At 45.4% G+C, this 27,538-nt stretch overlaps 1 protein-coding gene across 1 annotated transcript in view; it reads right to left on the reverse strand.

Moving 5' to 3' along the window:
* The window catches only part of ULK4 (unc-51 like kinase 4), a 1,180,200-nt gene that overhangs the window by 692,234 nt on the left and 460,428 nt on the right, over positions 1 to 27,538 (reverse strand). Inside the window, exons 20-21 of the mRNA XM_029589702.1 lie at positions 4,236 to 4,397; positions 1,255 to 1,437 (exon numbers count right to left, since the gene is read on the reverse strand). Coding sequence (XP_029445562.1) covers positions 1,255 to 1,437; positions 4,236 to 4,397 — 345 coding nt within the window. The remainder of the gene's footprint in view (positions 1 to 1,254; positions 1,438 to 4,235; positions 4,398 to 27,538) is intronic.

Consider the following 27,538-nt stretch of genomic DNA (forward strand, 5'->3'; position numbering starts at 1 on the left):
TTTTCAATTTTTATGTTGTGGGAACCAGCAGGGAGTTATTTTAGTTTTCGTGAAGAACTTTGGGACATCAGCAGGTGGGATAATGATGGAAAAAAGCTAATCACCAATAATAAATGTGGATCAATATTAATTACAAAAGAGCTTAGCATAAGACTTTTAAAACATGCTAGTTTTACATGTTTGTCTCTTTCTTTGCTTAGTAAATAACTAACTGAACTTGCAAAACCTGGACTAGAGCCAGGAATGAGAGCATAAAGTAATTGTAACTCACCAGAGGGAGAATATCTTTAGTCAACCCATAGGTTTCTCAGGGCTTGTGTGCCTATTTTCCTAGATACGTTGACTCACAATAGAGAGACTAACAGGCCGATTCAGAAAAATGCGCGGGAGGGTGGCCTACGCAAATTAGGCCCTGTGGTAAAAGGAGGCGCTAGGGACACTAGCGCGTCCCTAGTGCCTCCTTTTTGACAGGAGCGGCGGCTGTCAGCAGGTTTGACAGCATACGCTCAATTTTGCCGGCTTCGGTTCTCAAACCCGCTGACAGCCACAGGTTTGGAAAACACACACCGGCATAATTGAGCATCCATCTTCCGACCCACGGGCCGATTTTTTTTTTTTTTTTTTACTTTTTACATTTTTTTTTACTTTTGGGGCCTCCGACTTAATATTGCCATGATATTAAGTCGGAGGGTGCACAGAAAAGCAGTTTTTACTGCTTTTCTGGGCACTTCCCCGGCGCCGGCAGAAATTAATGCCAGCCTTTGGGCAGGTGTTAATTTCTGAAAGTAAAATGTGCGGCTTGGCTGCACAATTTACTTTCTGTATCGCGCGGGAATAACTAATAGGGCCATCAACATGCATTTGCATGTTGCGGGCGCTATTAGTTTCGGGGAGGTTGGACGCGCGTTTTCGATGCGCTATTACCCCTTACTGAATACGGGGTAAAGCTAGCGCGTCGAAAATGCGGGTTAACAGTGCGCTCCATGGGAGAATGGAGCGCACTGTACTGTATCGGCCTGTGTGAGGGAAGTATCTCTGTATAAATCTTTCTTTCATTATTTTAATGTTGTTTGCCTTTACTGATATTCACTGTGATACTATTTGCCTTTGCTCATTTTTATCATATTTTACAATATTTAATAAACCAAATATTTGCTTTTACAACTTTGTGTGTATTCTATGATATAATATACCACCACTCATTCCACCATTTACATATGTTCAGTTATTCAATATAGTAAAATCAAATCAAACCTTTTCTTGAGTCAGTCTCTGAAGATGAATTCCTGATGATAGCATAGCATTGAACATTGTCACTATATACTGTTGTACTTTGCAAATTCCAGATGCCAATGAATTTATCACAGCTGTGAGTCCCACTTTTTCAATGACACTCTGAAAAGCACTGGGTGAGTGGCGGGTAATTCTACTCAATGCCTAAAAACCAAGAAAATATTCTTCCTTAAAAAAATAGGCATATTATCATAAAATTAAAGCATTATGGCACCAAACTTTCTACAGCAGTATATGACTCACAAATATTTTCTTTAATATCTTTAAGCAAATAAGATAATGCAATGAATTAAATCAACTTCAATTATTTTCTCCTGCACCCATAATCCTATGGATTATGGGTGCAGGAGACTGGATGAGCCGTTTGGTCTTCTTCTGCCGTCCTTTCTATGTTTCTATGTTTCTATAATTGCAATGATAAAAAACCAGCATTAGTTAATGAGATGACTATATATTGCCATACATTTTTCTACAAGAATGCCACCAAAGAATACATTGTACCACATGCAAAGAACCTTATAAAGAGCAATATTCAAAGGGATTTCTATGGTTAAACAGCATTATACCCATGTAAATTGGATGTCTGAAAATTGTCCAGCCTATAAGCATGCATTGTTCTATCATACGTGCAATTTTACCAGTACTGTAGTGCAAGAGTTCCCTGGGTCAGGTTAGGTTAGGGATGAAACAGAGAGGATAACATTTTAACAGTCTGTGAAGGGATACAGTCTGCATGTAGAAAGTGCATGCAGACTTCAGCCCAAACTTTCAAAGCAGACTTACATTCATTTGAAAACTAGCAGGTCTGCACCATATAAGTACATGCAATTACACCTGCTTTGGTATAAATGTATAAGCGTTCATTTATTACATACTTTTGAAAAATCAAAACCAGGCACTTACAGTAAATGATTTTCCTGCCCCAACTGCACCCCAGGAATGTCTCTTAAATACATGTCAAAAAATGCAAGGAATCACTTCTGCAAATACTTTTATGCATATAGTGCCCGAGGCCATTTCCAAAAACCCTACAACTGCATTTTACATGAATAAAAACTTAAGAAAATTAAGCCATATGTGCATAGTTCTAGTCAACAAAAGTATTCACAGAAAAAGTATGCACACATTTCTCCCACTATAAATTTTCAAAGCAAAAGAGCATGTGTACTTTTACTTTGAATACTGGTGCAAAGAGCACAGGGAAAAAGTATACACAGCAAGACCCTAAGATAGTATATTAGGAGAATTGCAGCAAGTCAGGGTGGCAACAAGATCCCCAAGGTATGGCATAAAGAGTATAGCAACAAGGAAGGGTGGCAGCATGATCCCCAGGATATCGCATCAAGGGCATGGATGGCAGCAAGACCCCCATCAGGGCATGGCATCGCATCAGGGCATGGCAACTAGGCAGAGTTGCAGCAACAATCTCAAGATGTAATATCAGGGGCAAGTCAGAGTGGCAGCAAGACTCCAAATATGTAGAGTCTAGGGTATGGCAGCAAGAATGAGTGATATTAAGATCGCAAAGGTGGTACATCAGGGGTCTGGCAAGGTGTAACATAAGGGTGTATAGCAGCAAGGAAGAGTGCAGCAAGACCCCCAAAGTGTGGCATGGCAACTAAGCAGAATGGCGGCAAGACCCCCAAGGTGTAGTACCAGGGGCATAGTAGCTAGGCCAAACAGCAGCAACACCTCCAAGGTGTACTATCAGGGGCACAGCAACTAGCAGACCAGCAACAAGTCCCCCAAGGTGCTTTCAGTCTTCTTGCTACTCACACAGAAATTCTGTAAAACCTAAAAAAAACCTGACTGATTTTCAAAAGAATATTTTTTATCATCAACTTTGGTGCCAACCTTGAATGAAGAGGGTTTATGATATCCACTACTCTGTTGGTGGGAAGAAAAGATAATGCTGAACCTTCTTAGCCAGGTCTGGTCAGACCTTGGACTTGTGTGCTCAATATGCTAGTGGATCTGTGCCCGTGCCCTCAATAGGCTCTGTTAGAAATTTCTACTGGGGTCTCTCCTTTGCTGGGGTGGGGCGAGGGTCTATGGTACCAGCTGCTTTAGTTAGGGCCTGCATCAAAAGAGTTAGTTCTGTGGGGCAACAAGACTGTGGTATATTGAGATGGAAAACAAAGTGATAGCTGATAAGCTGATCCTTGTACTTTCAATTATTTTAATGTGTTGAATTAAAAAAGTTACTTTTTTTATTGCCAAAGTGTTCTTATTAATAAAGAGTCTGTGCTGTGAAAATTGGATTTTGGCCTTGGCAGGGTCAAGACCAAGGTTTCCACACTTGCCAAGCCAGCTAGGCATAGAAATCTTTGACTTGGACCTGTCAGGCCTGTGATCTCTTTTACACTCAGGCCTCACAGCCCAGAGTTCAAGGTTTCCAGGCCTGGAAACCTTTGCTTCAATCCTATCAGGTCCTGTACATTCACAGAAATTTTTCTGGAATTCTCTCAAAGACATTTCTTTAACAATACAAATGATTCAAGTCATATTATCCATATGTGTGGCTCTACTGAGACAGCTTACAATTAAAGAAAGCCTGTTTTATCACACACATGATCATGGGTTTTTATTTAGTTAGGTTATTCGTCATCTGAAAATGACAAATATGTTGTCACAGCACCAATGAATATTCTGCTACATTCTGTTCGTTATGCAAGACTGTACTGATGATATCCTTAGACCTACAAGTGAATACATCCTGATTCTCCACTTCCTGATATTTTACCATGCATATGATACTCTCTAAGGCTAATGGGCATTTTCAGTAATTACATACATGATATACAGAGTATATCCAAAAACACACAAATATTTTCCAAAATAAAAATAATGCAATGAAAGCTGATCATATAAGTAATAAAAATTATTCCACATTTTGTTAACGTTTACAAAAATAAGTCATGTACTAAGATAACAATTCTTACCGATATAGCAGTTATTCTGAGAGAATCTATAGTCGAATGTGTAAAAATGTACCATAGTGCAGGTCCAATCTCTCCTGTAATGAAGCCTTGTGCATGAAAGGAGACTGTGGTGCAGACATTTTCAACAATCTTTGCAGTTATATGGTGAACCACTGGTTCTTCCTAAATTACAGAAAAAGGTTTATATGCTTTTTATTAAAGATATTCCTGATTTATTTTAATTATCTAAGAACATCTTTTACAAAAAAGTTCAACAGTATAGACATGGCAAAATGAAATCTTCTTTACATATCTCTGCTCATTATTAAAAGCAATGTAAGTCTGAGAAGGACCAAGGGATTTATGGAAATTAGGGAAACTAAAAGTGTAGTGCTTATCTGTAACATGGATTTTCTGAAGATAGTGAAATAAACAGTCAAACATGTTGGAGATACCATAGCACTCGATACCAACTGGACACTTTCCAGAGCTTTCTTCAAAGTGTTGGTAAAACACTTCTGAACACACACAGAAAATTGCACTGCCACAGCTCTGCAATGTTGCCTCAGTTCTGTTCGTTAGCTAAATGTGCTCATCTGCAGACAAGAAGATGGGAGTTGCCAACTGTCCAGCATTTGGCCACCGCCTGGCCAGTTTTCATTAATAGAGTCTGGCAACTGGCAAGACGAGAAAGCCAGCCAAAGGAAGTTCAGTTTTTCAGACCAGCAGAGATTACCCACCTCCTTCTCTGACCTTTATTTGTGGATCTGAGGCCCTATCATAGTGGGAAAGACAATAACAAGAACATTGTAAAGGATAGCAGGTCAGGGACTGAGCCAGCATTCACTCTGTTCCCAGGGCTTGGAGTGGTCCAGCCCTGACTTCCAAATGGAAAGAAAAGCATGGGAATGAAGCTTGCACTGGCTCATTACCCCATCCACCACCTTTATTTTATTTATTTATATTCCGCTTTTTGCACTTTTTTCAGCACTTCAAAGTGGATTACATTCAGGTATTGTAGGTATTTCCCTATCCCCAGTGAGCTTACAATCTAAGTTTGTACCTGAGGCAATGAAGGGTAAAGCGACTTGCCCAAGGTCACAAGGAGTGACAGCAGGACTCAAACCCTGGTCTCCTGGTTCGTAGCCCACTGTTCTAACCACTAGGCTACTCCTCCACTCATAACAAACACCTTTACAACGTGTGTGTTACTATCTCTACTACTATGGTGGCACCTTGGACAGGTTCCTGTTTCAGCAAAAAAAAAATCTGCAGAAGAAGGAAGATTGGGAGAGAGAGAAGGGGGTGACTGTTGCTTCAGAGGAAAGGGGTAAGTGGCTGTTCTCACTCTTTTTCAAGTTTGACAACCCTAGGTGGAAATAAAATCTGCAAATGTAACTCCCCTATCATCAGAGAACACTGTTACAGGTAAGCAATTAGGCCAGAGATTTCCAAATATGTCCTGGGGACACCACAGTCAATCAGGTTTTCAGCAGATCCACAATCAATATGCATGAGGTAAATTTGCATAATTGAAAAACCAATATGTGAGTTTAAGTCATACATATTCATTGTGGATCTAGTGAAAACATGGATAGCTGTGGCATCCAAGGCTTGGAGAGCCCCAAAAAGGGCTTTCTCTAAATACAAGTGGAATCACCACTCACATATGCATTACTCGCTAGCTAAAGGTTGTCTTCAACAAAACTGAAGGGGAAATGTAAAAAAAACCAAACCTCTACCAACCGGAGACAAAGACAAACCAAAATCATAAAAATAGGCCTGAGAAGAGTGGGTGTGGGGAGTGGCAGGTGCTGAGTTGGGTTCAAACCCTAAAAAAATACCTGGAGAATAACTGCCCAAACTTGCTGTCCCATCAAGAGTCTGGGTCTAGGAAGTAATGGGACATGAATTTGTAGACTGGACTATGAGTCAAGATGTGCAAATCTCTTCTATAGAGGTTCATCTGAGATGGGCTATCATGACCCTGATATGCTCTTCTAAGGTCTAATCACTGGGTATAAGTGAAGGATATGCAATCCACTATCCAATTAGATAATGCCCTTTTCCACAATAACATCCCAAGCTTGTTGGGACAAAAGAAGCAAAAAGCTGCATGGACTATCTAATGTCTTTAGTCTGCTTCAGATAGACAGAGACAGCTGTGGTTGTGCTGTGTACTGCCATGAGGGAGATCCCTCCTTCAATTCCCAAATCAGGCCTTAAACACTTTGGAGCTAATTTTCAAAGGAGTTTCATGTGTAAATGTAACATACTATTGTAGCAATTTTCAAGTGCACTTGCTTGAGTAAATCCTATGGATAATTCAATGGTATATATTCTCAAAAGCCCACTTCTCAAGTAAAGTGCATTTATTCGAGTAAAATCTAGTTTTACTCAAGTAAATGTGTTTTAAAATCTGGTCCTTTGAGTCAGTTGCACTTGGGAATACCGTGGGGGAAGTGTTCATAGTCCTGGGAGGGGGGGAGAGTCATGGTCATCATTAAGGGTGACACCTGGTGGCCAGATTTAGAGATCATGATACAGAGGAGTCCAAGGAGACTTAGGGCATGGCTCTGGCCTCAAGATAATTGCTGCAATCAATAGAGTTGTAAAAGTGGAAAGGCATGTTTATTAAATAGGGGAAAATTTCCAGGCAGTTGTGAATGAAGGCTCATGCACCAAAATTACAGTACTGGTTCCAATTGAGCTGGAAGAAAATAAGGGAAAGAAAGAACTATCACACCCCAAATGATTGTCCTTTTGCAAGCCAAAGTATGTAGGACTTGTTAAAAATGTTGGAAGGATGACTGACTGATTACAGTGCACATCCATCAAAATTGTAGGCAGGAATTAAGGATACATGCATAGCAGCACCATGTCATGAATTAAATTTCATATAGGATATACAACTTTCTAAAGTCTAGAGTTCAATGTCTGAGTACTAAAGTGACTACTACCAAAAAAGAGAGACACTCCAGGTTGTGAACATGAGAAAAGAAGAAGAAGGAGGCTTGAAAAGGGCTTTCTTCAGCTGGGTTAATATGTGAAGGGCCTGTGATACTGTGGAAAGCTAGAGGAAAGGCTTCAAATGGAGCAAGCCCCACATAAATTTGACAACTAAGGATTCTGCATGATGGTGACAAGTGCCAGTTATACTGAGATGTACCCTGCTTTTTAGTCCAGATTTCTGAGAGATATATTTATTTATTTATTTCAAAAATATTTATAGTCCATCTATAATGACCCAGCCAAGCTAGGTGGAATACAACATATTCAAATAAAAGCAAACAATAACATCTGTATTAAAATAGATTATCCTGATCTAAGCATTTCAGAGACACATTGGGGTAGATTTTAAAAGGTTGCGCGCGGGCGTACATTTGCGCCCGCTACCTGGCACACGCACACGTACGCCCGATTTTATAAATGCGCGCGCATGTTATAAAGTCCTGGGTCGGGGCGCGCAAGGGGGTGCACAATTGTGCGCCAAGCCGCGCTGCCTTCCCCTGGTCCCTCCCAGGCCACTCCGAAATTGGAGTGGCCTGAGAGGGAACTTCCCTTCCCCCTAGCTTGACCTTCCCACCCCTAGCCCCACTCTAACAACCACCCCCCCCGACCTTTATTTTACCTTTTGCCTCTGGGCAGGATCAAGTTGCGCGCGCCGGCCAACTTCCGGCGTGCAATCTCCGACACAGCAACAAATATGGCCGCTGTGCCGGGAGCCTGACCCCACCCCTGCCCCACCCCAAGACCGCCCCACCCACCCCCCACCCCTTTAGTAAAGACCCGGGGCTTTACATGTGTGGCCGGGACTTTTGAAAATAGGCCAGTGCACGTAACCTTTTTAAAATCCGGCCCATTGTATCTAAACACAAGTATTGTCATTATGCAAGTAAATAAGGAACATTCCAATCACAATATAACTACAGAAAGATGTCATCCAAACATTAAAGGCCTCTCTAAAAAGAAAAGCTTTTTCCCGTCGATAGCAGGAATGAATTAGCCATGCTGTCCTGGGATCTGTCAATCAGGTCCGGGAGGCGGAGCTTGACAAAGCAGAGGTTAGCTTTTTTGTTCCTCTGTGGCTGCGCGTGGGTTCCCGCGCAGGAAGTACAGATTCTCCTCAGTCTGTTCTTTCCGCGCGCGGGATCGCACGCGGAGCTATTTTCTCCTCATGTCGAAATCGGGCTTCAAACGCTGCTGCTGTGGAAAGGTGATGTAGGTCACGGATAACCATGACCGATGTTACCGCTGCCTCGGCAGCAGTCATGACGTCCCGAATTGTCAATTTTGTGCGAAAATGTCTCCGAGAGCCAAAAGACAAAGGGCCTATCGGCTCCAAGAGCTCTTGAGCACCTCGGAACCCTCAGATGTCCACTCTTCACCGGGACCGGTGAAGAAACTAAAATATTCGACCCCACGATCAGCAGTGTCGGATCCGGCTCAGCAGGTACAAGGGAAACAGGGCGCTGTACATCCCGAACTTCTAGCCCCTTCTAGCCGAGACCAACTGCCAAATAGGGAAAAAATGGCGCCGGAAGTCTTAGGCCGTGACAAGGCGCAGACAAAAATATCTAGGTCACATAGACCAGGGAAACCACGGCGCCATGAAACATTGCGCCATGCGCCGCAGACGTCTTCTACGGCGCAAAAGTCTTCCCACCGTAGGGGGGAAAAGGACCATACGGCGCCGAAGGAACAATCACCGGCACAGGAAAGGATCCAAAAGCTAGCGGCGCCAAGTACGGCGCGGAAGCATCTGATGCCGGGTACGGACCAAATGCCAGTGACGCCGAGTACGGCGCGGGAGCCTACGGCGCCGAGCAAGGCGCGACAGCAATCGGAGCCGAGCACGGCGCGGCAGCCATCGGAGCCGAGTACGGCGCGGCAGCCATCGGCGCCGAGCAAGGCGCGACAGCCATCGGCGCCGAGTATGGCGCCGGACCCATCGCCGCCGAGTAAAGCACCTCAATCAACGGCGCCTCCTATGACACCGAGACCGACTTTGGCGCAGGAGCCATCGTCAAAGAAGCAGTCAAAACCTTCGGCGCTGAAGCAGACGCAAAAACACCAAAGTTCCAAAGAAAAACAAAAACCAACAAAAATACCATCTCAATTGGAATCAATTGAACTGTCTACGGTGCGTTCAACCACAAGGTCATCTGAGACGTCTAACAGACATACCTCAAAATCAAATTTAACACCCCCAAAAGGGGCTTTCATCTGTGAACCTACGGGAAGAAGACCAGAGTTATACTCTTTGTCAGGCAAAGAACAACTCAGTGAACATTCTCGCAAGCGAAAACGAAGCTCCTCATCTAGAGACTCCAGAGATAGACGATCATCTTGCTCTCATCAGGAGTCACGGAAGTCACACCAGTCAAGATCAAAACACCAGGTACATGGGCATAAATCTCATCCTAGACACCATGATGGGACAAAAGATAGCCCAGACACTTCCAGATTGTCCTGGAGATCCCAATCACGAGAGACACAATCTCCAATTTATGTGACATCTTCTCAAGCATCTTCCCCGTCAAAACCTTCGGACGAGGGAACACATTGGTCCAAACCAGCTAAGAAACAACAAAAGCCAGATTTGCCACAAGCTTCTAAAGATGCCTTTTGGCAACTATCGCAATCCTTGGCTGGTTTTTATAGCACGTTGGAATCATCCTTTGCGTTAGGAAAAGCACCCTCTGATACTGAAACACAGCCAAAGTCTCCTCCTCCGAAGACCGGAACAGAAGACGCACCAACCTCGCCTGAGGGGATAACTCCACAACCCTCCCCAGCACGTTCCACCGTGCCGGAACCATATGACTCCATTACTGATTCACCCAACTCGTCAACAGGATTTCCCTCCGACGTGCTAGAAGGTCAACAAGAGCCTTATTCGCCACCTGAGGACCTATCTTACCCTCGCTTTTTAGAGAAAATGGGTAATATACTCCAATTACAATTCCAAAAGGAACCCGACCCCAGGGCTGAAACCCTTGGGTTATTAAAAATATTCGATGTTCCGGGGGAACCCACCACGCTTCCTCCCCATGATCTCCTACATCGCCTTTTACTTAAGTCATGGGAGACTCCACAGTCAATACAACCAGTGTCATGGAAATCTGACATCAAATTCCGCATCAAAAAGGAAACCCCTTATGCGCTTCCACAATTGCAGCACGAATCAGTAATAGTGGAATCCGCAATGCAAAGATTTAAAAAATCAAAACTTCATGCCACCTACCCCCCCAATAAGGATCATAAATTCCTAGATGAGATGGGTAGAAAAATTTATCAAAACGCCATGCTGACTACACGTATTATGCACCACCAATTTTATATGGTGCAATACATGTACGAGTGTATCCAGGCCACAAAGGGCTTACTAGCCACAACGCGTGAACAAATGCCCCAGACACTACATGATATGGAGGAATGCTCTAGGCACCTCCTCCGTTCAGTATACGAGGGCATGGAAACATCATCAAGAGCTTCAGCAACTGCTATAGCAGCACGTAGGATGGCGTGGCTTCGTTCAAGCTCTATAAGAGAAGACGTCCATGAGAAACTAGCCAATCTTCCTTGCACGGAAGAGCATCTATTCGGTACTAAACTACAAGAAACGGTGGGGAAACTGAAGGAAGAAGCTTTGGCAGTACAGTCGTTGCAGTTCCATCCGACGTACCAAACCTCAAGGCGCTTCTACCAGTACCCTTGTAGATCCTCATATGGACGAAGATCATATAGGTCGTACCAGGGATATCGCCCTCAAACCTATCCTAATTATCAAAGACAACAAACACAACATCAACAGCCTCAACCTGCCACGTAGAGGCAAACCACGGGCACAACGCCAGCAAACCCAACAACAGCCTGCGGCCGCCAAGCCGGCACAATCTTTTTGAACCTAATGCCACTACCACAACCGTCACCACCGCCAGGGAGGATCCAGTCTTGTCTACATATGTGGAACCACATAACATCGGATCAATGGGTTCTGGATATTGTAAGCCAGGGGTATCGTTTACACTTCCAAACAAAACCAACCCTACCCCAATTCGCATCTACAGGAAATACGAGGGCTCACCCACACCTCCAACAGGAGATAACCAATCTTTGCCAATCAAGTGCCATTGCGCTCCTCTCCAGGATCCACCACAATCAGGGATTCTATTCACCTTATTTCCTGATTCCCAAGAAGTCGGGGGGCCTGCGACCCATCTTAGATCTCAGAGAGCTCAACAAATTTCTAGTAAAGGAGAAATTCAAGATGGTATCGCTGAAATCAATCCTTCCACTATTACAACCCAACGATTGGATGTGTTCCATCGACCTGAAAGATGCTTATACTCACATTCCAATTCACCCTACTTCTTGGCGGTACCTATGTTTTCGTTACAAACACAGACATTACCAATACAGGGTACTCCCCTTTGGGTTGTCAGCGGCACCCAGAGTGTTCACCAAATGTATGGTAGTGGTGGTGGCACATCTCCGAAAACAGGGGATGACTATATTCCCATATCTGGACGATTGGTTAGTAGTGGCTCAGACCAGGGAACTACTACTATCCCATCTACAACAGATCCTTCAATGCCTGCAGCACTTAGGACTAGTAGTCAATTTTCAGAAATCTCAACTCCAACCGACGCAGCAACTCCAATTTATAGGAGCAAACCTGGACACTATACAAGCCAGGGCATATCTGCCGCACGACAGACAACTGCAGTTACGACAGCTCTTACAGAGTTTACGGACGAAACAAGTAACAACGGCACGCCAGGTGCTAGTAATCCTCGGCCACATGGCAGCCGCCAATTTCTTAGTCCCCAATACCAAATTACACATAAGAAGGTTACAGTGGGGACTCAAACGACAGTGGAAACAACACTCGCAACCTCTCTCGCAACCAATCAACCTGACCAAGGATATGAAAAGAGACATCTCTTGGTGGCTCCTGCCGTCAACACTGGTGAAAGGAGCTCTATTTCAACCACCCATTCATAACGCAGTCCTAACGACAGATGCTTCCCGGAAAGGATGAGGGGCACATCTGGAGGTCTACGAAACGCGGGGCCTGTGGACGATACCAGAACAAACTCTACAGATCAACCTGCTAGAACTTCGAGCTATTCGCCTAGCCTTACAAGCATTCCAGACATTCTTGCGCGGTCGCAGAGTTATGGTGTATACGGACAATCAAGTGGCGATGTTCTACATCAACAAGCAGGGGGGCTCGGGATCCTGGTCACTATGCAAGGAAACATTGCAGATTTTCCAGCTAGCCCATCAGCAGAGCATGCACCTACAAGCGACGTATCTACCCGGCATAGTAAATACAAGAGCGGACAGATTAAGTCGAATATTTCATCCCCACGAGTGGACCCTGAACGCAGAAGTAGCGGTACAAATATTCAACAAATGGGGAACGCCAACAATCGACCTGTTCGCTACAGAACACAACTCACAACTTCCCCAGTTTTGTTCGATTCATCCCAGTTCAATCAGAACAGCGCAAGATGCCTTTCTGATTCCGTGGTCACATGGCCTTCTTTATGCCTTCCCACCTATTCCCCTCATCACCAGAACTATTCAAAAATGCATAGCCGACAGGGCACAAATGATACTTATCGCCCCGGCCTGGCCATGTCAACCATGGTACAGTTACCTCCTTCGCCTCTCCAAAGAAGATCCGATCCGGCTCCCGTCCCGTTCGGACCTTCTATTTCAGGATCAGGGGACCCTACTTCATCCGCTACACTCTTCCCTCCACTTGACAGCCTGGAGACTGACAGGTGGTTATTAACACAACAGAAAGTATCCCATAAGTCACAACTTATACTTCTAGAATCCAGAAAACCCTCCACTAGATTGAACTACAGTTATAAGTGGAAAAGATATACCAACTGGTGTACATTAAATCACATCTCTCCGGTGGATTGTACACCTCACCAATTGCTGGACTATCTACATACCCTCTATGAGGCGGGTTTAGCGACAGCTTCTATTCGCGTCCATTTGAGCGCTATTGCGGCCTACCATACACCTTATAATAATGTCACAATAGCAGCTCATCCTCTTCTCGCTCGCTTCTTGAAAGGGATGTTACACATCAGACCACCTACCAAGAAGCCAGCGGTTCCGTGGAACATCAATATAGTCTTGGAACAATTGATGCATTCCCCATTCGAACCCATGGAATTAGCACATATTAAATACCTAACCTGGAAAGTGGTATTTCTGGTCGCAATCACGTCAGCGAGACGTGTTAGTGAACTTCAGGCACTAGTACACTACGAACCGTACCTACAATTCTTCCATCAAAAGGTAGTCTTGAGAACACATCCATCCTTCCTACCTAAGGTCATCTCCCAGTTTCATATTAATCAGACTATAGACCTGCCAACTTTTTTTCCAAAGCCACACGCCAATAACCGCGAGGCATTACTGCATACCCTGGATTGCAAACGAGCGCTAGCGTATTACAGAAATAGAACGTCGAACTCTTCACGACCGTCGCAACTGTTTCTGTCCGTTGATTCCAACAGACCAGGTATACCGGTCACAAAACGGACTATAGCAAGTTGGATAGTACAATGCATCCAGTTCTGCTATACCAAGCAGAACATACCTCTACTTCAAAAGCCAAAGGCACATCAGACACGTGCCCTTTCCACCTCCTGGGCACACCTCAAACATGTTCAGCCCATAGACATATGCAAAGCGGCAACATGGACTTCCCTACATACGTTTACAGCACATTACTGCTTGGATCAGCAAGTCTCAACGGACACGCAGCCAGGTCAAACAATCCTACAGTCCACATCAGCTGACACCAAGTGATTGCCACTACCTAATACACGTTAACAGAACAAATACATTAAACGTGATGGGAGCTTGTGACTCCCAGGACAGCATGGCTAATTCATTCCTGCTATCGACGGGAAAAAACAAGTTTGCTTACCGTAAACGTTGTTTCCGTAGATAGCAGAATGAATTAGCCATGCTGACCCACCCTCCTCCCTGGCAATCACCAATATTACTCAACCATTAATGCTTAATCACAGACTGAGGAGAATCTGTACTTCCTGCGCGGGAATTCACACGCAGCCGCAGAGGAACAAAAAAGCTAACCTCTGCTTTGTCAAGCTCCGCCTCCCGGACCTGATTGACAGATCCCAGGACAGCATGGCTAATTCATTCTGCTATCTACGGAAACAACGTTTACGGTAAGCAAACTTGTTTTTACTTGTTTTCTGTAAAACTTAAAATTATTACTAATATGCAATTGCGGTGGTAATGTGTTCCACATTACTGGGCCTATTACAGATAGAGCTCTATTCCTTATTTATTTAGGCAATTTATATACCGTCATTCCAAAAGAAGATCACAATGGTTTACAATATCAGCATTCATATTCTTGGTCAATGATCACATACTGTGTGTCAACAATCACATTTTTTTAAATGAACAAGCATAACGGATGGAACTTCTAAATAGTTCAAATAGTGGGAGTTCAAAGTTCTAGTTGGAATGTATGGTAATCTTGATAAATAACTAGGGCCTTCCATCTTTAAACACCTTAAACAATAACATTAACACTTAAAATTTAATGCAATATACGGGAAGTAACAAATGCAAATCCATTAATAATTGAGTTACATGATCCCACGTGGGTTTATTCATTATCAAACGAGCATCCAAATTCTGTAAAAACTCTGCTTGTAGCAGGGAGTCCCACAAACAAACTGATACAGTAATCAATTGTCAATATAAATGATTGAATTAAAATAAGAAAATCATTATTGTATGAAGTTCACATAGTGTAATAATCTTAATTTATAAAAACCTGTTTTTAAAACTGAACGTGAGGCAAGAAACTTAAATGTTGATCAAAAATTATTCCCAAATTTCTTCCCTCTTTTTTTAAAAGCAAATGTAGAAATATATAAAATGTAGAAAATGTGATACAAGAAAAGGTATCTAGGGACTTGCCATTATACTGTAAAGCAAACATCTTCCATTTGCAATCAAAAGACCTTCTGGTGGCATCCTTCATAGAAGCCAAAAGCCCTCAAGACGTTATATTGCACAGATTATATTTTACTTCAACTTCAACATCCAAATCATTAACATCATCTTTAGAGTTGAGGTGCTAGGCAACAACACCTGCATCAAATTGAGGTATCAAGAGAGAAAGCAACTTTGCTAACAAATAAAGAGAATTCCTACATAGACAGCAACATATTTATTTTTTAATTTAAAAAATGTATTACCCACCCTTCCTCAGTTCAGGGCTGGATACAAAAAATACTCTCTAAAATTGAGAAATACATTAAACAGTTAATTAAAACACATTTCCTTGGATCAAGCGGTCTTACATAGGTCTTTAAATGTAAACTGAAAAGGATTGGTCTTTAGGCCTTTTTTGAACATTTTTGCATCTCTTATGGATCTCAGATCAGCCAGTAGAGAGTTCCATTATGAGTAGGTGGCATCATCTAATGGCAGAGATAAAGACAGAGACCCAGCTCTCAAAGCTCAATAAAACTTTCCTAAATATGCTTGGGAGTTCCCGTGTAGGTTGCCTGGTCAGCCCTTGAGTCTCTTCCAGAGTTTAACCTTTAGCAAGATAGTCGACTCTCCAGGGAGATGAGCAGGTATTAGATATGTTTAATTCATCTTACTTTCTACAAAAAAAACCCTATTTACAGTTAAGCAAACTTGCTTTCTTTATCGACAGACAGACATAAATTAGCCATTACGTGTGGGGAGTTCCAAGCTGAGGACTGCACAATGTAAGCACTTATTGAAAGACAATCCAGCCCGGCCAAATGCAATACTGGAAGAACAGGCTATGCAGAACTGCTTATCCAAACTTACTATCTGTTATGCGTGCCGGCCGAGGCAGACCCACGCCATGGCCCTCTCACCTCTCTGCAGTAACTCCAGCTCCTGGTTCCTTGTCTCTGGCAGCGGTGAGCCACCAGCTCCATCCTCGGGCCTCCCTGGGTGCCTCCGGCTCAGCTACAGTGCCTGATGTTTCCGGTCCTGCCACCACTTCCATTGCTTCATGTCGGGCCTCTTTGCGTGGCCTGCGGAGAGATGCTGCTACATGGCACCGCGCACATCTCCAATGCTTAAGTAGGGCCCACGGCAGGAACATAGCTGCAGCCACAAATGGTGATGTCAGCGGAGCACCGGTTCTTAAGCCTGGGCTCTGCTTCCTTGCTTTGCCTTTGCAACAGGTCTCCTCCCTGGTCGAGTACTCGTTGCCTCCTGAGAGATTCGTCTCGTTCCCGTGTTCCTGTTCCTCACTGTTCCTGGTTCCTGATGCCTTGCCTCTTCGTTCCTGCTCTACACCTTCTCTCGGATTGCTTACACAGACTGACTTTGCTTCATCTAACTATGCTGTTGACTCTCTCCAGACCCGGAACTCTGCATTGCCTGACCACGCTATTGACTCTCTCCAGACCCGGACCTCTGCATTGCCTGACCACGCTGTTGACTCTCTCCAGACCCAGACATCAGCATCATTTGACTAGGCTTGACTCTCGGTGTGTTCAAACCTCAGCCTTGCTTGCCACTATGTCCAGTTTGCCGCCAGCCCTGACTCGAGCCTGTTCTTTGAAACCTGTTCAGCCTACTTCCTGGACTTGACCTATTCAGGCTTTGGCCTGCTCTTGCTCGGGTGCCCCCTGTCTGCCTACATTCCTTTGGCGCTCGAGTTTCCAGGACACTACCTCGTCCAGTGTAAGACTGTACCATCTTCTCTCTGCTGTCTCTGGGCTGATCAACATCTCCTCATCGTCGTCTAACAGAGGCCCACCTAAGTCCAGCCGGTCCGGGCACACAAAGGCTCAACCCACGGGGAACGAGGGCTGGTATTGGTGAAGCTCCAGTTGGCCTCTGCACATCAGCTCACTCCGCCTGCTGACGGTGGGGACCCGTAGGCCCCTGCCTACAGGTTGTGTCAACCCCACCTCGGCCCAAGGGTCCACCTCTGGTGCAACACTATCAACTCAGGACATACTGTCTAGACAGTAATAGAATGTGAAGACATGAACAGATGAATGGGAGAGTAGCCTAGAGCAGTGGTTCTCAACCAGTGTCGCCAAGAACATGCAGGTGTGTCGCCACACTTCCCGGTCCCCCGCTGACCCAGCTGCTCCCCAGTCCTCCTCCGCCCGGGCTTAAAATGCTGTCAGCCCGGGCGGAACGCGGCAGATCAAGTGGCGTCAGCGGCACCGGCATGGTCTCTACTTCCCGCCCCTGCCCCCCCCCCCCCCCCCCCCCGCGACCCGGAAGAGGAAGTGGTGAGCAGCGGGTGCGTGCGCGGGAAGAAGAGACCATGCGAGTTTGGTCAGCATCGGCCCGAAGAACAGAAGAGAGACGCGGCCGGAGGAATGAGCAGCGCGGCTCAGAGAAAAAAGTTGAAGAACGTCAACCCCCGCAGCCAATGGGACTCCTTTCTCCACGCGAGGGCTGAAAATGAAGGAGGTTAGGGTTGGGAGGAGGCTGCTGCTGCCGCTAGTTCCGGGTGGGGAGGGAGGGAGAGAGAATGAATGAGCAAGCAAACATGTGTAGGAGTGAGATAGCATGTATGTGTGTGATTGAGAGCCTGTATATGTGAAAGAGAGTATGTCTGTGATTGAGAGCCTGCCTGTGAGAGAGAGAGCATGAATCTAAGTTTACGACTGGGAACCTGTATGTGTAAGTTTGTGATTGAAAATCTGTTTGTGTGAAAGAGTATGTGTGTATGATTAAGATCCTTTGTGTGTGAGAGAGATCATGTGTATGTATGATTAAGAGCCTGTGTGTATAAGTAAGAGAGAGAGCATGTGTGTCTGTGTGTTACTGAGAGCTGGTTTAGGTGAGGGAGTATGTGATTGAGAGCCTGTGTGTAAATGAGAGAAAGAGAGAACATGTGTGTCTGTGTCTGATTGAGCTGGTTTAGGTGAGGGAGCATGTGAGTATGTGATTAAGAGCCTGTGTGTAAATGAGAGAGAGCATGTTTGTAAGCATGTGAATGAGAGTCTGTGTGTGAGAGAAAAAGACAGCATGTATGTGTGTGATTGAAAGCCTGTGTGTGTAAGCGTGAAAAGATAGCATGTGTGTAAATGTGTAAGAGCCTATATAAGTGAGAGAAAAAGCATGTGTATATGTGAGTGACTGAGAGCATGCGTGTATAGGTGTGTAATTGAGAGCCAGTATGAGAGAGAGAGCGCTGGTATGTGACTGAGAGAGAGGAGAAAGTTCCAAGCAAACCATCCCTCCTCCTGCTAATTCAAAACAATCTCAGGAGACCTGGATATCAAACGTTCCCAGGTATGCAGAGCAAAAACATTTTTGTATCCTTATTTTTCATTACTGGGTCTTTGTGTCTGCTATTTTGAAATATTTTATTGGTATCTAGACATTTTTTATGAGTTTTTAATTATTGGATATTCCACTCATCAGCTGTTTTGAAATAATCTGTTCGTTTTGTCAGTATGGTTTTACTGCTACTGATTTTATATTTCTTGATTTGTTTTATAAGGATGGGTGATGTTTCTTTTTTCCTTTATTACACTGCATACAGAGACTCTGTCTTGTTGCAGTTTCCAATTCAGTTTTTGTTTGCATGCTTCTAGTTATGCATTTTGGTCTCTTTATTCTTTGTTAGGTGAGGGTCAGCACATGTGATTCAAGTGAGGTTTTCTGCTGGCGTGTAGTTTCTGTGTAGGGCTCTATAGCCGCCTGGCTTGGTCCGTTTTCCTAATAGGAGGTGTATTGGTGTCTTAAGGCCTGGTGTAATATTTTCAGTGTTGCCTTTTCTTAGGTAAGGTGGTTACTGTTAAGTGCTGGAAATTGGTGCTGTTTTGGTGTGGGAAGTTTACTACTTATGTAATTTCTGTTCAGACAGAATACGTATCTTTTCCTTGTGTCATTTTAAACAATAAAAATAATTACCGGACCTTTACTTTTTATTTCCGCCGTGAATTGTAATGAGCAGTGTGTCACACATGTAAGCGTGGCCTGTCAGGTGTGTCACGATGGGAAAAAGGTTGAGAACCACTGGCCTAGAGGATAGAGCAGCAGGTTACTAACCAGGAAAACCAGGGTTCAAATCCCACTGACACTCCTTGTGACCTTGGGCAAGTCATTGTAGCCTCAGGTATAAATTTAGATTGTATGCCCTCTGCAGATAGGAAATACCTAGAAGTTAGAGATGTGAATCGGAACTGAAATCCGAACCGATTCTGGTTCCGATTCACATCTCTACTAGAAGTACCTAAATGTAATCCGCTTTGAAATACTAAAATATAGAAGTGATGAGCCACTAAAGTCACCATGGCTCTCAGTTGATGAGACTTGACAGAATCTGTAATCCAGCCAGCACGTAACAGTGTGCTATTCAGTCTACTAGCCAATAGGACAACTGCTATTACTAATCTACTGGGGTAAAAGGACAAGAACAGATAAGAAGCTTAACAGTTATATTGAGTCTTCTTTAAGTAACATAGTAACATAATGAAAGATGTCAGATAAAGACCAAAATGGTCTATCCAGCAAGTTTTTTTGGGTAGTAGCAACTGATGCTCCTTGAAGACTAATTCCAAGCCTTCCTTTAAGAGTAGTAGCAACTGCTGCTCTGTGCAGGCTACCCTTTTGTTAAGGGTAGTAGCAACTGTTGTTCTGTGCAGGCTATCCTTAAGCAGAAATGTAAACTTTAGGTATAACAGAAAAGTGACCCCATTTCTTCATTTCCATTCTCTGTCCAGTAGGGATCCTCTATGTTTGTCCCACACCCTTTTCAATTTCATTACTTCACCACCTCTTCCAGGAGGGCATTCCATGTATCCACCACCCTTTCTGTGAAGAAATATTCCCTGAAATTGTTCCTGAGGCTTTCCCCTTGGCGTTTTATATTGTGACCCTAATTTTACAGCCTCCTTTCCATCAGAAAAAAATTAAGTTTTTGAACATCATTAATTCCTTTCAGATATTTGAAGCTCTGCATTATATCTCTCCTGTCTCCTCTCTCTTCCAGGGAATATATATTAGGACAAGCCGTAAAGCCCGTTAAAACGGGCTACATCCCTCTGTCTCTCACCTCCCCTCATTCTCTCTCCCCTCACTCTTCACCACCCCCCTCCCCCACTCCTCCCCACCCTCCCTCTCCTCTCACTCAGTCCCCCCTCTCCCTCACTCCCTCCCACTCAGTCCCCCCTCTCCCTCCCTCCCACTCACTCAGTCCCCCCTCTCCCTCCCTCCCACTCACTCAGTCCCCCCTCTCCCTCCCTCCCACTCACTCAGTCCCTCCCTTCACCCACCTCCATTTCCTCCCGGCGCCGTAAGCGCGACTTCCCGCAACCCTCACCCGGCTCCATTAACTCCTCCCGCTCCTGCCGGCAGATCTCGGGGGGGGGGGGGGGGGGGGGTCACTCCCGCGCGCGCGGCAGTGACCCCCCCGAGATCTGCCGGCAGATCTGGGGAGAAGTAGCGGCACCGAGCGCGCGCGGTGCCGCTACTTCTCCTCCCGCTCCTGCCGGCAGATCTCGGGGGGGGGGCGCGGGAGTGACACCCCCCCCCCCCGAGATCTGCCGGCAGATCTGGGGAGGAGAAGTAGCGGTGCTACTTCTCCTCCCGCTCCTGCCGGCAGATCTCGGGGGGGGGGGGGCGCGGGAGTGACACCCCCCCCCCCCCCCCCCCCGAGATCTGCCGGCAGATCTGGGGAGGAGAAGTAGCGGCACCGCGCGCGCGCGGCGCCGCTGCTTCTCCTCCCGCTCCTGCGGCCCCACCGCCATTTTTTTTTTCTGACCAACGTCCTTGCCCGCACATGCGCAGTAGAGCTGCGCTCTACTGCGCATTTGCGGGCCGTCGGTCACAGGCCATTTATAAGGTAGATCCTTCAGTCTCATCTCATATGGTTTTCCATATAGACCCCATACCATTTTGGTTGCCTTTCTCTGGACCACTTTCATTCTGACCTTATATTTTTTGAGATGAGGTCTCCAGAATTTAACACAGTATTTCAGGCGAGGCCTCATCACGAATTTGTACAGGGGCATCATCATCACTTCCTTTTTCCTGCTGGCTATGCCTCTTTCAATGCATCTCTCTGTTCTTAATTACCATCTTGTCACATTGCTTTGCTATCTTCAGATCATCAAACACTATCACCCCGAAGTCTCTCCCTCCCAGTTTGTGCACATCAGTCTTTCATCCCCAGCACAAACAACTCCTTCAGATTGATGTACCCCAAATTCACAACTCTGTATTTCTTGGCACTGAATAACAACTATAATATCTACAAAGCCTCTTCTATATGCCCCCTATCACTATAATATAATAACCAATACGGGGTGTTATATGTTAATCGCCTGTTTTGTCCGGCACTTAAAATATAGTGATTAACCAAACTCTCAGTTGTAACTGAATGTAGTACCGCTTTTGATTTTATGCTCACAATAATTATTCTTTTTATATATTTTTTATATGCAATTAAAAACTTGCTCTTAGGCTTTTATCCATTTCTTAAGAAAGAAAAAGTACTCTCTCAGCAATGATGCTTAGAACTTTGATGCAAATTTGTGCTAAATTTGTTTGGAAAGATCGTAAGACCAGAGTATCTATAGGAAAATTGATGGGGATTTCCTAATATTCACTATTATAACCTGCCATGTTCACTGTGCTCCTTAGGTGATTGGTTATTTGACACCTGCTCTTTTGCAGATGCTACTTAAGAAACTTGCTGTGTTCACCCATACAGTAAGTTTTTTTTTATTGCATGCAGGGTCTAGGGATATTCCCAGTCATTTCGCTAAAAATATTTTTATTCAGTATATGCAATATGGGTGGCGATCTCTGCGGAAATTGCTATTGCTTCGTTGGAAGTACACACCTTGGTTGTCAATTTGGGGGCACCCATGATTCCCTGCAGGAGAGGCAAATAAATTCTTTTTACAAATGTCTCAACAGGGGAAAGGTAGGTTCATTGAAGTTATTGATTACTCGACTATTAAGATGCTTTCTTTTCAGTATTGTAAAGAAAATATCAACTTCCGCACACAGGATTTTTTGTATTATTGTCAATTTCATAGCTTTATTTCTGTCAGAGACTCCGTGAGGAGTTAGCAATCTGATGTGAAAGCTCTGAAGAGAAAGCTAGGAGTTAGCAATCTGTCAGAAACCTCTGTTTTTAAAGCTGGTATTTAGCAATCTGTAGTTATTTAGAATAGTTGTGGGTGGATCCTTGGACCAGTGGCAGGTGACCACGCCCTCAGGGGGAAATCCCGAGAGGGACCACTGGTCAGGCTTAGTGTAGCAGACAGACACACACTAGTTATTTTATTAGACAATATAGTAAACCACCAGAGGTGGCAGTAGTGAGTTGGAAGTGCCTGGCTGGGCTGTAGTCTCTCAGGCACTGGAACAGCGATCCCAGGGTGGCTGAGCTGTAGAGAAACTAAGACAGTGAATAGGCAGTATATGCAGAGTTCTGGAACAAGTCCTAGATGGTAACACTCACACAATAGTCTCTTAAGGCAGCCCAGGAGATGGTATGCATTAGGCCCTCAAGGAGCGAGTACCTGGACCCAGGGAAAGCTCTGAGAGATAGATGAAAACTCACAATATTGTAAGCAGCGATGACTTCTTAGCAGAAGTGGTATTTAGGAGCAAGTCCGGGACGTGGGCCCTCGAGGAGCGAGTACCGGTTCCGGACTGCGACCTGCAAAGAGAAAGTGAGGCCCCCGAGGAGCGGGTACCTCTAGTGAAGTCTGAGGAGGCAGAGTAGCTAGGGTCACGGAGAGCGAATCCCATCCACAGCGAACAGGAGGAAGCGAACCCTTGCTAACTCATCTAGTTAGCGAAAAATGAGACCTTAAATATCTGGAGCTGGTGACGTCATCTCAGGGGGACACACCTGAGGTTCACACCAACGCTGGTACATCAGTCGAGCCTCGCGTGCCCTTAGGCATCTGGTCAACATGGCGGCTTGCAGCATCGAGCCAGTCCGGGAACGCCGGAGGAAGACGGCCTGGAGATGCCGCAGCAGCTAGCCTTCCATCAACCCCGAAGGGAGTCGCCAACGAGGTAAGGTGGGCAGAGCAGAGACGTCAGACAGCGACGGACACAACAGTACCCCCCTTCAAAGGGTGGTCTCCTCTTCTGGTACCAGGTTTGGGTTTTGAAGGATGCGCGAGATGGAATCGACAAAGCATCACTTATCCACAATAATGGTCTGAGGCTCCCAAGTGTGAACTTCGGGGCCGAACCCTTCCCATCGTAGAAGGTATTCAAAAATCTTGCCTCAGTTACAAACATCCAGTATCTCTTGATTTGATCTCAAGTCTTCTTCTGCATAGATGACAGGTGGATCTTGAAATTTGAAGACAATTCGCAGAGTATGAGCGGTTTCAGATGAAACGTAGAATGCGTTATGGAAATTGACCAGGTAGTAGCTTCAGACGGTAGGTGACTTTGCCAATACGATGAAGGACTGGGAATGGACCCACGTAGTGAGGAGCAATCCGAAGGAGAGTAGATGAATCAGAGATGCTTGGTTGACAACCAGACCTTGTCTCCTGGCTTGAAGACTGGAACCTGCGCAAGGAGCGCATAGTAGTACTTCTAAGCACGGTCACTCACTTAAATGAGCATGTCCTTGGTCTGAAGCCACAGTCTATGGAAATCATCAGCAGTGGTTAAGCTGCTGGGGACGTCACTGAACTTCAGTGGAAGTGGTGATGTTGAAAATGTCCAAAAACCACTTCAAAGATGACAGTCCAGTACATATTGCTGGATGAAAATTGATGATGTTGCCAGCGGATATGGACTGGGAAGTTACCAAGACTATCTTCTTCGGGTCTTAATATGTGCTGTGGCTCATCAGGCACATCCTCCGAATGGAAAAGAGATTAACAGAGATACTCTAAGCTATAGCATCCGTGAATACGGCATTGATGTTGAGCGCCTTCGAGCCACGATGAATGTTGAAGGCGTAAGGATATCAGCAGCAATGGAAAGGGCTGCTGGGGACATCATAGCATTCTTCAATAGAGGTGGCGGTGTTGAGAAACATCCAAAGCCCACATCAAGTTGTATTAGAAACTGCCACGCTGGGTCAGACCAAGGGTCCATCAAGCCCAGCATCCCGCCCCCAACAGAGGCCAAACCAGGCCACAAGAACCTGGCAATCACCCAAACACTAAGAAGATACCATGCCACTGATGCAATTAATAGCAATGGCCATTCCCCAAGTAAACCCGACCAATAGCAGTTAATGGACTTCTCCTCTAAGAACCCATTGCAATAGTGGATCTTCTGAATTGGCAAGAGGACTCTTCAGATATTCCACTAGAGTTTGAGGAGTAAAGTTGCCTCCTTTCCCTGAGTCCATCAGGGCAGGAATCTGAACTGAACCAGGTCCGCAGGTCAAAGAAACTGGGAGAGAATGCGGAGGAGAAGACGCTGTAAGGCCTAACAATAGTCCTCCTGCAGGACTTAGGCCCATCCGTTTCCCGGACGAATAGAGCATATAGAGACATCATGGCTAAGCTGACCGCAGTACATGCAGAGTCCGCGCGTCTTCCGAAAACTTCTCTCTTTATAAGTCAAATGTCCATGACCAAGTTGCATTGGTTCATCTTTATCAGCAGCAGAAATTACTGGAACCTTTCGAGGTGCAGGTATAGAGCCAGCCTGATCCAACCCAGATAATATCCTAGGCTGAAGTTCCTTCACCTTGTCCCGGAGTCAGTGATCGATCCGAGTAGCTAAGGCTACTAATTCGTCCAGCGAGTCAGGTGTTTCACGAGCTGCCAGCTCATCTTTTAAACGGGTATCCAGGCCTCTGCAAAAGAGTGTCTTGAGACATTTGGGGTCCCAGCAAAGTTCTGCCGCAAGAGTTTTAAACTCTATGGCAAATTCAGCCAATGATCTGTTGCCTTGCTTCAAATCCACCAAAGCAAAACCGGCTACAGAATTTCGAGCAGGGTCATCAAAAACGGATTTAAATAAGTCCATAAATCCTCCTATATCCTGCAAAATAGGGTCCTTGTGCTCCCACAAAGTAGATGCCCAAGACAAGGCCCTACCATCCAAGTAAGAAAGGATGTAGGCAGTTTTGAAGAGAGCAGTAGGAAATAAAGATGGTTGTAAGGTAAAATGCATGCAGCACTGGTTTAAAAAGCCCCGAGTCATCTGTATTTCTCCAGAGAAGTGGATCGGAGCCGCCAGTGGTACAGCAGTCTTTAAAGTTACCTCCTGTAACTGACATTCATGGTTAGAAGCAGTACTTTGAACATTCTGTGTATGTAGCTGATGAAAAGCTGAAGTAGGTTTTTCCAAGGTGTCCTGTTGTTCCACAATGCACTGAGCCAGGCCCGGTATATCCTGCAAAGCATTGAGTTGTGCTGGATCCATATAGTTACCCGAACTCTGGAGTCAAGCCGAAACCTGGAGTCAAGCCAGATCCTTGAATTTAGGCGGAACCCTGGACACAAGCCGGATACTTGGAGTGCGTCACCTTGTAGTCAAGCCAGATCCATGGAGTTAGCAATCTGTCAGAGACTCCATGAGGAGTTAGCAATCTGATGTGAAATCTCTGAAGAGAAAGCTAGGAGTTAGCAATCTGTCAAAAAGCTGTTGTTAAAGCTGGTATTTAGCAATCTGTAGTTATTTAGAATAGCTGTGGGTGGATCCTTGGACCAGTGGGCAGTTGACCACGCCCTCAGGGGAAATCCCGAGAGGGACCACTGGTCAGGCTTAGTGTAGGAGACAGACACACACTAGTTCTTTTATTAGACAATATAGTAAACCACCAGAGGTGGCAGTAGTGAGCTGGAAGCGCCTGGCTGGGCTGTAGACCCTCAGTGTATTGGAACAGCGATCCCAGGGTGGCTGAGCTGTAGAGAAACTAAGACAGTGAGTAGGCAGTATATGCAGAGTTCTGGAACAAGTCCTTGATGGTAACACTCAATAGTCTCTCAAGGCAGTCCAGGAGATGGTATGTATTAGGCCCTTGAGGAGCGAGTACCTGGACCCAGGGAAAGCTCTGAGAGATAGATGGAAACTCACAATGTTGTAAGCAGCGATGACTTCTTAGCAGAAGTGGTATTTAGGAGCAAGTCCGGGACGTGGGCCCTCGAGGAGCGAGTACCGGTTCCGGACTGCGACCTGCAAAGAAAAAGAGAAAGCGAGTCCATGAGGAGCGGGTACATCTAGTGAAGTCCGTGGAGGCAGAGTAGCTAGGGTCGCGGAGAGCGAATCCCATCCGCAGCGACCATGAGGAAGCGAATCCTTGCTAACTCGTCTAGTTAGAGAAAACTGAGACCTTAAATATCTGGAGCTGGTGACATCATCTCAGGGGGATGACCCTGAGGTTCTCGCCAACCTCAGGGTCATCCCCCTGAGATGATGTCACCAGCTCCAGATATTTAAGGTCTCAGTTTTCTCTAACTAGACGAGTTAGCAAGGATTCGCTTCCTCATGGTCGCTGCGGATGGGATTCGCTCTCCGCGACCCTAGCTACTCTGCCTCCACGGACTTCACTAGATGTACCCGCTCCTCATGGACTCGCTTTCTCTTTTTCTTTGCAGGTCGCAGTCCGGAACCGGTACTCGCTCCTCGAGGGCCCACGTCCCGGACTTGCTCCTAAATACCACTTCTGCTAAGAAGTCATCGCTGCTTACAACATTGTGAGTTTCCATCTATCTCTCAGAGCTTTCCCTGGGTCCAGGTACTCGCTCCTCAAGATCAGTCGAGCCGCGCGCGCACCCGCCCTTAGGCATCTAGTCAACATGGCGGCTTGCAGCGTCGAGCCGGTCCGGGAACGCTGGATGAGGACGGCCTAGAGATGCCGCAGCAGCTGGCCTTCCATCAACCCCAAAGGGAGTCGCCAACAAGGTAAGGTGGGCGGAGCAGAGACGTCAGACAGCGACGGACACAACAATTTCCAAGAAGATTAAGATTACTTCTCTCACTTAATCCTCGGGTCCCTTTCAGAGATTACTTACTTTAAATAATGGGAGGAGCAGTCCTTAGCGACTCTATACAGATTCCTCCACTCTGTTACTATCATAATTTGTCCACCTTGGCTTTGGGGTGGAATTTTGAGCTTGGAGCAGATTTAGAAGGGATTGACATCACTGATAGCTTGGCCATGTTTAATCGTAATATACCATTGATACTGTTTAGAGAACAACATTTGCGAGTTATTCACAGGCCTATAATATCAGTGCACAGAGTATTCCAAATGAAATTATTTGAGAGCCCGGGATGTAGCTGGTGTCCTAAACCTCAGGCTACTTTAAGACATGGGATGTGGAATTGTC

This window comes from Rhinatrema bivittatum, chromosome 2 (assembly GCF_901001135.1).
Source record: "Rhinatrema bivittatum chromosome 2, aRhiBiv1.1, whole genome shotgun sequence".
Taxonomy (NCBI): domain Eukaryota; kingdom Metazoa; phylum Chordata; class Amphibia; order Gymnophiona; family Rhinatrematidae; genus Rhinatrema; species Rhinatrema bivittatum.